At 39.4% G+C, this 11,956-nt stretch overlaps 2 protein-coding genes across 2 annotated transcripts in view; both read right to left on the reverse strand.

Annotated features, from left to right (window-relative positions):
• LOC146451398 (uncharacterized) overlaps window positions 1-9,864 on the reverse strand; it is a 161,168-nt gene extending 151,304 nt beyond the window's left edge. The window contains exons 1-5 of the mRNA XM_085099163.1: window positions 9,589-9,864; window positions 7,747-7,885; window positions 6,899-6,950; window positions 5,852-6,381; window positions 4,589-4,882 (exon numbers count right to left, since the gene is read on the reverse strand). Coding sequence (XP_084955289.1) covers window positions 4,589-4,882; window positions 5,852-6,381; window positions 6,899-6,930 — 856 coding nt within the window. The 5' untranslated portion in view covers window positions 6,931-6,950; window positions 7,747-7,885; window positions 9,589-9,864. The remainder of the gene's footprint in view (window positions 1-4,588; window positions 4,883-5,851; window positions 6,382-6,898; window positions 6,951-7,746; window positions 7,886-9,588) is intronic.
• On the reverse strand, window positions 7,727-9,867 carry LOC146451404 (lactadherin-like). Its single transcript, XM_085099228.1, has 2 exons — window positions 9,589-9,867; window positions 7,727-7,885 (listed from the first exon to the last, which is right to left on the reverse strand). Exons 1-2 carry the CDS (start codon window positions 9,865-9,867, stop codon window positions 7,727-7,729), a joined length of 438 nt encoding a protein of 145 aa, XP_084955354.1.
• Between the last annotated feature and the right edge of the window lie 2,089 nt (window positions 9,868-11,956).

Genomic DNA, 11,956 nt, shown 5'->3' on the forward strand with positions numbered 1-11,956 from the left:
AACAATAATATTGCAAATGATAGATGCATATTTTTTCAGTCAGTCGTCATTTCCAAATGGCAGCCCTCCGGGGTGCGATATCTTGGGTTTCTTAACTTTCACTTGCTTCAGAAACTAGAGAAAAAATTCAGTACTGATTGTTTGCAATGTTGAAGGTCAAAGGTACAAGCTCTCGGTCAATAGGAGTTGCGTTTGTCCTGTTAACATTATATACAATATCTGAGCTTGTTTTAACGGAGCCCTGTCCTAGGTCAAATAAAAAATTCTGATAACTTAAAAGAAAAAAAAATAGACGATCAATAGGACAAGAGCAAATTTCAACTCTGGACTCAGATCTAGAGTTCATCCCAACACCCGTGACTAACCACTGTCTTCTTAGATTTGCACAACGCTTTAATGGTAGTTGATTCTGTGTACAGTAAAGTTTTCATGGTGAAAATAATGAACCACATCTTTTTCATGTCAAATCGAACTGGGAGCTGCCACTTCAGTCATCGGTCACATTAAAAGCTCAGGTAGAGGAGGTCAAGATATAACTTGCATCAAAAAAGTCACGCCAAGAAACAACCTGTTTGAAAGGAAACGTCAAGGCATTAAAGAACTCAAAACAAATCCTGAAATCAACATAAGACAAGCTGACAAAGGCTCTTTCATTAGTGTTTTCAAGACAATGAAATACACGAAGGCCAAATTCAACTTGATGATAGAGAAAACTACCAGCCCCTGGGAACACCAATGGTAGTAGAAATCTACAGGAAAGTCAACCAACTTATCGAGAGACTCTACCAGGGGAGCCATTTCGGCAATAATGGCCATCTCTAACGCTACATCCATCTACACCGAAAGATTCAATAACCCAATCCAGTTGGGAGACCAATCGTATCAGGCTGCGAAACGCCAACAGAGCGAATCTTAGAATTTGTTGATAGCTTACACTAACCTATTGAAAACGAATTTTAAAAGACACAACAGATTTAATTAACTACATAGAAGAAACCAAGGATGTAACAAGCCTTTACAAAACATTCCATATTAGGAAGGAATAACCCCTGTATGCAAAGTGTTTGAAACTTTCCATGGAAACGATCCTCCAATACCTAGTGAATACCTCAGAGAAGTCTCAGAACTTATCCGAAAGAAAAACGCTTTCCGATTTCCTCCACTCTACTCTTGCCAGGAAAGGTTAACTGTTTTTCATCAGAATGTCAGTGTCTGACTAGAGGTAGCTCAAGCTCAGTGTCCGATAGCAAGGACCTGATTGATGTTCATTTAAATTTTCCATGGAAACTTCGCTTCAGAACTACAGCCAGAAATATCAAAATAAACTTCGCACCGTCATCGATCTTCCCAGACATTCAGCTTTTTCGGCTGAAGCGGGTATCTAGCTGCTTTCGGCTAGTTTTAGGATGGTGATTGGATTAAAAAATGTCGGAAGCATAGAGATGGCCTTGATAAAGGAGAATTTAACAAGCTCAGCCCATACAGAGACCCAGAACGCGTGTTCGAAGTGGGTGGCTAAGCAGATAGAGCCCTACGTTCTTATGAAACCAGGCATCGCTGTCTACTCCTCAGAGATCATTGGGTATCACACCTTATAGTGTGCTATGCACTTCAGTCTGACCATACAGCAGTTGCAGCAACAATAGCGAAGATAAGGAAGAAGTATTGGATAGTTGGAGCTCACAATCTTGCCAAGTCCGTGAAGTTCAAATTTGTAGACCCCCCGTTCCGTTACACGTCGTGGTCTTTACAAAGACAAGATTGGCCGTGTTATATTGACGTGCATGAAAACCAGAGCTGTCCACCTTGAGCTTGCCGCTGGTTGTTCATCCATGGAGCTCATCCAAGTGCTCAGAAGATTATTTCCCTTTAGAGGAGTACCCTACCGCATGATTGGTGACAACGGGACCCAGTTTATCGGTGCTGAGCGCCAGCTACGAGAAGGCTGGGATAAAGAGAAGATATGCAAGTTCTTAGCAGTGGTAGTTTCCGACCCGGGCAGCTCCACACCAGGTCACATGTGCTGAGGGATTAGTCGAGAGCTCCAAGGCTGCACTCAAAAAGGCTATTGGTGAACAAGTGTTGGCGCCCTTAGAATCTGTCTTCTGAAGATTGCGAACCTCGTTAATCAACGTCCGATTAGCCACATCCCAAAAAGACTCGGAAGATGGTTAGTACTTGTGTCCGAACGGACCCAAGAACGAGCGTCTTCCCAAGTTTCTCAGGGACCTTTCAGACAAACCAAGAACCCCGACTCAGAGCTCGAGTGGAATTCGTCCAGAAGATAGCAGATTCATTTTTGGAACCACTTAACAAGAGATCTCTTCCCTTGGTTGCTTCCACCATGAAAATGGAATGCAGAGAAGCAAAATGTACGAGTAGATGAGTTCGTAGTTTTTCAATCTCCAGGTGCAGTTCCTGAAAATTGAAATGTCGGTCGAGTGATTAATGTGTTTCCTAGGCATGATGACAAAGTCTGCAATGTTAAAGTCAAGACCCGAGCAGGAGAATGTGACACGCCATTGCCAAGATTGCCATAATCTATCCAGCGTAAGGACATGATGATGACGTATGAACAAGATGATGACCACGCCCTCATCGAAGTGGAGGGTGTTTCTGTGACCACTGTTCTCTTTTCATTACCGCGTGATTGTTGCATGACAACTAAGACTTGACTTTGGTCAATCATCTTACCGCAATACGTTATCAATACCTTGTCAATACGTTATTAATTAGATTGTAGCTTTCAGTAGGTGTTGATGAATAGGTTTTTGGAAACTTGCTTTTCCCGTCTTTTTGGGCGTTATTCTGTGTGCTATTGAGGTTAACTCTGGAATCTCACTCGAAGTAAGATAATTTTGTCGCCTGTTTGCTTTATATTTGTACACTTTTTAGATTAAATTCGTTTAAATTGAGTTTTTTTTTTGTTCTTCATGATTGAATCGGGAATCCTCTGGCATGGAATTGTCAAGTATTGGTATCCATGGCAACAAAAAGTCATTCAACACTAACCAAGTGCATCAAATTGTTCACATTTGTTCAGGTTTAAAGTCGCTGTGATAGGGCTAATACACATACCTAACTTAACTTTGTATAATGAAATTTGAAAGTAAGGATAGTTGGTATTGAAAGTCACCCTAACCATAAACGTTAACATAGCAACATGTTATGTGAATACAATCTTTTCAGTTGCATCTTTCCAGCGGTTAGTTTGCAGAACGTAGACTATTGATGCAATCTGTGTTGTTTCCTGCAGAAATGACAGTCATGTAGTTTAATATTTAGTAACGTGTACAGCCTGAGCCTAAAATAATGTACTTCCATACCTGACATGGTTTTCACTCATGCTTTGTTTAAAGTTAATGCCAACAGATTCACTAGCAGCCTTTGTGGTTTTGTTAATGTCAAAATAAGGGATCCTCTCCACCGATTTAAAATCAGCGGGCAAAAAGAGAAGGGGTGGTAATATAGGTGATAAGGTGGTAATATAAGCACAAAAAGAAAACATTGTTAAAATAAAATAGTTAGTGGTCAGAGATAAATTAGGGGGTGATCCTTGTAATGCAGTTTTTTCCAACTCGATAAAGGTTAATAATAATTATCAAATACCATGGACGTACAAAAAATGATATTAGTTGTGGTTAAACTTAGCCCTTTTACCCATGGGTAACTAGCATTTTCCCACAGGTAAGGACGTTTTTGTGCGTAACCACTTTTTCCAGACCGAAACTGCCTTTGGGTTGTTTCCATGGATGCATCAAAGAGAACAAAAGAACTTCCCATGAGAGTTCTTGAACTGAAAAGTACAGTTTATCTGCTCCCTGAGGTGGCTTGGCCAATCATCATCCAGAATGTAGCTAACACGGGAAATTGCCTGCCATGCTCTGAGTTGACCTCTGATACGCTTGGCTAATTTCGCGCTTACTGGTAGCATGAGGTGACACGGCAGGATTTCGTACATCACTGTGAGTATTTCTTTCCCTGTTCAGACTATCAGTTACGAAGGTGATCAAGTTGTAATCTTTTTGTTTATCTGTCTATAGGAACGCTAGTCAAAACGAAGATTCCTACTACAACGGGTAGTTCTCTGCGCCTTCTTCACTGTATTAATCAGGAGAATCACTGAAATTAAGCTTACAAGATCTCGATTTGCGTCATGCATGTTGATCTCTACGTTTCCCACCAAACTGCATGGTCAGTGTGACATGAAACCTGAGCTAAACCGAACCCAAGCCATTTACTTACCGGAAGGCCCCAAACCCAACGTGTGTGTAACAACAACTATTAAGACCATTAAAGCAACCATTGTATAATAAAAAAATACATATCTAACTATTTAACTTAAATTTGTTGGAGTAAGAGGTCTATAATGTTCAGGTTATTTCTTCTATGGTGACCCTTTGGTAACATAAACGTTTCCATAGCAACATATTATTGAATGTAATACTATCGTTTCGGCTACCTCTTTCCTGTAGTTGTTAGCAGAACGAAGACAACTAATACAAATTGTGTTGTTTTCCCCAGTAATGACAGTCACATAGTTTCAGATGTAGTAAGATCCTGAGTCAAAAATAATGAACTGCCATACCTGACTTGGTTTTCACTCGCCAGGAAGTTGACCAGCCACTCGTGGATCCAGCAGTCACTGCTATTTCATACTCCTTATTGCACCCAAGTGGAATGGTATGGAAGAAACTCGTAACATTGTGAATTATAATCCAGCCAGGATCACAGTCACTCATGAACATCTTGATTTCCCTGTACCGTATTGTGTATGTAACGGAGCATGCGCTGCATGTTGAGAGTGTCCACATAACGCTTACATTGCAGCCATCTATTTCCTTTTCTTTGTTGGTAATCATAGGAGGCATCAGTGGTTTCCCTTTAATCAGTGAAATAAAATGTAAATTATGGCAGATAGGCGACAGGCCTATGATTTTAATAAACATTTGCATCACTCGATCATTCGCATTTGAGTTAAATTCAACCTTAAAATCCTTATGCACTCAGCACTATTTTCACCTTAAATAATCGAATTTCTCTACACTATTACAAATATATCTGTTATTTATCAATATAACTTTGACAATTTAAATAGAGCACACCCTTCGTAATGAAAATGACGATTAGCATGGCTGCAAACACCTTTCCATCTGTCATTCATCTGTTCACCTGGTTTTGGGAGTTAGTTCGGTCGGTTTTTCGTTCATTTTATCTGGTGAGCGGTCGGTGGACCGTTGGATCGTTATCTGGGTCATTCGGCTATCAGTGTTTCTTCATACTGTTTGTTCATTCTCTCGTCTTTCAGCTTGCGCGTTCGTTTGCGTTTCCGGTTTGTTCAGTTGGCTCTCCGTTTGCCTAGTTCTCCTTGCTATTAATAGGCATAAAAATGTTATAATCAATCAAATCAAATTAAAAGCTGTGTTTAAACATTATGGCTGCAATGCTATAGCGAAACACTTCTTCTTTTCCCCCTTATCTTATTCCAAAAATTTAGATAATGATGTTAAGCAAGACGATTGCTTACGATGGTGATGATGTCTAATCATACAAATTACCATGACAACGATGGGAAAATATTGTAATATTACAATAATTTTCACATTGGATGCTAATTGTGATGACGATGACGATGGATAAAAGTAAAAAAAAATGTGATGATGATGAGGATGATGACATGTGCAGGTACAATATAGTACGTTCAGTTTCCAGACATAACAATATGGTGAATACAGAAACCTGCCTAAGCAAAGGATTTGTTTGTAAGCTTTTATTTCAAACCGCTGACAAGGTATGATTAATCATCTTTGCCGTCATGTGAAATCCAACTCTTAATATAATGTTATTTTACCTTTGATCAAGTCTGAAATCTGGTTCACAGACAAGGTCCCTTGAATTATATAGAAATCCATAACAGATCCAGGAGACGGTTGGGCTTTTATTGACAAATTCTTGTTATTTCCAATGATATATGATGGCTGGTAAGTATCCGAGGACTGAAAGAACCCTTGCTTCCAACGTTGCTTTAATTCTGTTTCTTTACCATTAACGAACATTCTGATCTTTAAATTCTCACATGTTAAAGCGATATGATTCCAATGACTAACGTTCCAGTTTTCTTTTTTCCACGTGTACATGTTGGATAGTGATTGTACTTCAATGGTACTCGTCCTAATTGCTATGTAAGTGAGTTTTCCAGTGATCGACCAGACTGCTATCTTTGGTCCCTCAGAGGTATAGGATGCTACCCAGAATGCTATGGTAAAATCACAGCTCGTTATGTTCATGTAGGGCAAAGTAGCTTTGGAATAACTTTTAATGAAATGAGCAGCCTCTCTTTCAGGACACCAGTCCCTGATCATGACCTTATCACCAGAATACCTGCATAGTAAAAAAAGGAGCCTTGTCTTAACTGCGAAATACAAGAACTTTCAAAAACTCATAAATATTGAGTACGTATATTCTCCAATTGAATGCACGAACTTAATCACGTACAAAAACATTTATGCCTGGTAAAATTCTTCAAACTGAAAAGTCTGGGGAGGACTTTTAATTCAGTCTTAGGGTAAATTCGGTGTTGAATGACTGAAACAACGAAATGCTTATTAGATTGAATCACTCACAGGGTACGTTTTCAGGTCAACCCTCAGCTGAGTCTGTAATCCCCACACAAGCATGGGACAAACGATTAAGTTTGAGCTATCATTTCAAATCATGATGACTGACACCTGTGTAGTGTGGTATATTTAAGATAAAAATAAATAAATAAATAAATAAATAATATAGACCATTTTAGTGTCACGAAGTATTTAGCACTGTAGTGCTAATTGGGGAGACTATAAATCCGTGGAATACACAAGTTTGGCGCCCTAACCATTTTACGATTTTATTGACTGACCTTACGTGTGGATCTGTTGGATCTAAAAGCATGTGCTCAAGAGTTTTGCTTCCTGAAATAAAAAGACATCATTAAAAGTAACATTGACTAAAAGTTCCATGTTCGGGTCACAATATATGGTAATTACGGCACCAGGTGCAATGCGGGATATGCAAATCATTTGCCACCCTTCTGGAATTTTGAAATTACTCATCTTATATGCCCTTAATATACCATTAATTTAACTACAAAACTGCATATGTCGTTGTGCACTGAAACAGCAATGTTTTAATCATTCCCAGACTTATAATAAGGACATTAGAATTTTTCGCATGTTAGGTTACGACATCATGTTACTGAACTGTTATCGTGGCTTACATTTGAAAAGGGCTTAGAGTTCATACTGGTGAACTTGCCATTGGTAAGGAAGGAAAAATTAAACTTCTAAGGTGATATGATAAAAGTAATTCACACAATATCGATTTTATGCACCAACTGTTGAAACAATTTGAAGCGCGACTTCAAATCGTATCCATAAACTAACGGTGATTTTCCTTTCAGCCAGAGCAATTCGATTGCTATTTTGATGCAATGTGAGCAGATCCAGCGTGTATGATGACATAGCAAAGGGAAAAAGCCCTGCCTTTAAGGGACGCTTTGACGTTTTTGTACTCTTTTGACGCCAAAGGATACGTCTTCCTCTTTCACAACACAACAATATTACAGTTCCCTCGCAATAATGTTCCGTAACTTTGAATCTGATAACCAGAAATTGGAACTGTTCTTGTGATTTAAAGTCTTACTTAAAATCTCCAGAAAAAAATGGTTGAATCGCAAGGAAAACCGTTTTTAGACGACACATTCTTCACCTTTGCATCCAAAGAGTTCCACCCTTATGGATATCTGGTTATGCCAAGCTGTTGCTCGGAAACGTATGTAACGTGCCCTGATTGGCGGATTGAGCTTGTGATTAACAACACTATTCTGGTCTGTATTTCCAACAAACTCCTAAATCAGCGAGATAAAAAGTAAGAAACCATAAAAAGTTGGTTATGCTATATTTAACAAAAATCGCAGTCATACAGCTCTGTTTGGTTTCAGATGAGGATCATAAGAGGAGGCGCATAATCTTAACGCGCGCTTATTTCGGGAGAGGTACTTAATTCAAATTTCGCGAGACACACAACGTATGCTCAGTAACAAAAGGAGGCACGTTCGCTAAACGCAAATTCGAGCTGCAGAGTATAAAATGCCTAGAGTTGCAATTCTCGTGTACAATCTAGATAGGGTAGTGTCCATCTTAATTAAAGCATTATTAAACATTAAACATTAAAGAATTAATTGGCCACATTTTCAAAAGATTGATGTAGGAAGGCTAGCAGGAGTCTAGTAAATATGCAAAAATAATATCATCTTTCTTCCCATTACTCTGACCAAGCTTCATTATGGTACATCATTAAGGACTCCTGTTAAGTGATCAGCAAGGTTATTATTGTGTTTGCCGGAACAGTTATCTTTTAACCGGTGTCTCTTTCAATCTGGTATAAATATACTATGGAATAACAAATTAATTCGCATTAATGGTAAATCTGTATACAAAAGTAGGTTAGCCAATGGAGGCATAATTAGATTAGGGGATTTAATTACGGAGAACAATGATCTTGTCACAAATTCTAGAGTAAGGGAGCTTAATATGTCACCATTAGATGCTTTTAATATTGCTTCTTTGATTGATGCACTTCCGGCACAATGGCGTCAATCGTTAAAAACCTGTATGTCTACTATTAATGAGCCTTTCATTTTAGAAAATTACATTCTCCTATCTTTAAATGGACAGAATGTTTCAATAAGTAAAGCTGTATCAAAGATTATATATAAAGAACTACGAGATAGAATCGTTACTCCACCAACTGCTCAATTTAAATATAATGCTCAATTTGCAGATGATGAGTTAGATTGGAGAAAGATATACAGCTAACCACACCGGGTGGCGCTGGATACTAAGTCGCGCGAATTTCAGTACAATCTTTTAAACAGGTGTCTCGCCACGAACGTGTTCCTTAGTAAAATCAGCATTGTAGAATCTCCGCTGTGTTCTTTCTGTGGTGTACTGGACAGATCCCTCGAACATATTTTTGTATGTTGTCACTATACTGAGAAGTTTTGGGCAGAAGTTATAAAATGGGTAGGCGATCATGATGTTAGAATTGAATTGCTTTCTGTTAAAGACATAATGTTAGGTATTATAGTGTGTAAAGATGATCTGTTTATCAATCACATATTGTTACTTGCGAAACGGCATATATACTCATCACGATGCAAAAAAGTCATACCATCTTTCAGAGTGTTCACTGCGAAGATTAAGTTGGTTTTCCAGCTTGAGACAACAATCGCCAGATCAAAAAATAAACTCCCCATCCATCTCGTAAAATGGGGCAAATACAATAAGGAGAACGAATCAAGTTAGCTTTCTCTTTCCTTCAGTATAAATCATCCTAATATTTTTAGTGTACTTCACCTTTTCGCAAGAGATACGTTATGATAGTTTGCAATGTGTGTTTGAGGTCCTTTGAAATGTGTGTGTTTTGTGTGTGTGTACAATTTAGTTTAAAAACAACTGTAATCCTATTACATTGAAATAAAAACTATTAAAATACAAAAAAAATATATATAAATACTAAGGAATTTTTGATGAAGAAATCATTTCTCACCTTGTCATTATTTTGCCCTTGTTCCCTGTAGAACTTGAAATTTTCACCATCTTCACCATACTGCAGTCTGTACTTTGTCACCCACTGATTTTGATCATTTCTTCCTTGCGTTGCTACACCTGTCACTTCGGTTTGCTGATTTCCAAGATCAATCTGCAGCCATTGATGGATATCATTTTTGCGAGCTGTCCACGAGCCTCCTTTACCTGAAGCAGCTTGAAAGTGAAGTCTGCCCTGACTGGCTCCATGATTGGCGTTCCATTGTGAAGAGGCACTCATTTGTCCATCAGAGATCAGACGGTTTTCGATACCAAGAGCACCTTGACAGTCTACATACAGAGATATATACAAATTTTGTTTCAAAGAAAGGTACGCACTTTACTTTTCACTATTACCACTATCAAGAAAATGTTAGTGGAGTTGGAAATGTTATATTGTGTACAAATATACACGGAGTTCAAATGTCCGGCTAAATTTTGCCCTTTGTTGAGTCACTTTGGCAAAATGGCGCTATCAAACACTGACACTACTTTTACCTCGAGCTCACTTTAGCATTAAGGGTGTATTTCAAACCACAAGAAATGTGGATTGTCATGTGAAGAAGCCAAATTAGCACTGCAGTTTAACACTACATTCTTCTTTAATCGTTGTATCTAATATCTGTCTTCGTCTTGCGAAACCCGCTCAGTTTAGCAAAGATATACTATGTTTATCGCAGTTTAAAATTCCGGCGTTATCTTTGTGGTAGGAAATTATGTTATCCCAGGAATGTATAGAGTTACCATTGCGTGTTCCACACAGATCCTGTGTTAGTTTCATTTGCGAGTGCTAGCGGCATCAGTGCTGTAAATTGTTAGCTAAAAAATGTCCTCGGAATTTGAATTTTCTCAGTAGTGCGAATCCAATGGAATTACGTCAAAGACAGCTAATATTTTAAAAGAACAAGACCTACATGTTGAGGAAGCTATAAAGCTACTAACACCGGACGATGTTTCCGAGCTTGGCCTAACAAAGGGGCAAAACAGGCTTCTTTCCAAAGCCGTAAACGAGTTGAGAGCGCCAGATTTGCCACCAAAACTAGCGGAAACTAAACCCATGACAACAACCAGCCTCACCAAAGGCCAAGGTCTTGACGAGCTCCTATAGAAGTTGGAAAACGGTGGAGGGTTAGATGCTCTGGTTAGCTGCGGAGGCCTTTATGACCTTCAACAAAGCGTCCTTTCAGCCACGCCAGTAACAAGGCAGCCGCAGGGAGACACGACTAGAGTGGATTTAAACCCACATGTCTACCTCGGGCAACCTACTACAGCAGATAAACTGGACGAGAAACCCCTGCTAGTTCCTGAGTTTGTAGATGCATACTCTGGATCCACTGAGCCAGACGAACAGAAGATAGGTTCGAGTGGCGGAGCTCAGGTGATTGCAAGAGCGTTTAAACGAAAAACTCCGGCTCTTGAAAGCATCACTCTCTCGCAGTGGATGGGCGCAAGCGTAAAAATCTTCAACGCGCTTCTCCTGCGCTACAATATGGATAGGAAAGCAATCCAGGACTACCTTGCCTACATAGTCAAGGTCTCCGAGCTGATCGAAGATCACGCATAGCAGTCCGTCATTCTATATGACAATGAGTATCGGAAACTCCAGCACCGCCACGGGTTTCGCTGGTGCAGCGATTCTCAACACTTACACACAAGATTCTTACAGAAACGACAGGAAATCCTGTCAAGCCATGCTTCATCTGCAGGGACAAGGACCAGCAAATCGTTGACCGACACAGCAATTTGCAAGCTGTATAATTCACCAACAGGATGCCAATGCGAGACTATTTCTTCGCCGTCTACAAAGTTACAATCTACTGTACGGAAGAAGATCGCCGCTGTACATTTCCCACGATACCTCGCAACACAACACAGCCAGTAGACACGTAGGATGTCTTTTTTTTTTTTTTGCAAAATTTGTCCCAGTAACAACATTGTGTCACTAGGTTTGAAGTTTTAAGAAGTTCATTGTGCGTTTTTATGAGCATTTTAAGGGTTTTCTTACGCTAAGAATTATGGGTAAATGCACCAGTCGCCATCTTTTTCAGCACGGTGAATTGGTTCATGCGTCAGCGTGCGTCATATCGAGATATGAACGCACGCGGGAAGTTTGGATTAATTTTTTAAAACATGCGTCAACGTGGTAGCCGAGATTTTTCTCTCGAGGCATTTGTTTGCTGACGTGCTCTCCAAACTTCCCGCGTGCTTCATATCTCGCTGAACGCACGCTGGCCCATGGATTAATTTTTTTTAACATTTTCAACGTGGTAGCTTAAATTTTTCTCTCGAGGCATTTGTTTGCTGACGTTATCAGCGTGCACAATTGGAAT

This window comes from Pavona decussata, unplaced genomic scaffold (genome assembly GCF_977016875.1).
Source record: "Pavona decussata unplaced genomic scaffold, jaPavDecu1.1 SCAFFOLD_390, whole genome shotgun sequence".
NCBI classification, from domain to species: Eukaryota; Metazoa; Cnidaria; class Anthozoa; order Scleractinia; family Agariciidae; genus Pavona; species Pavona decussata.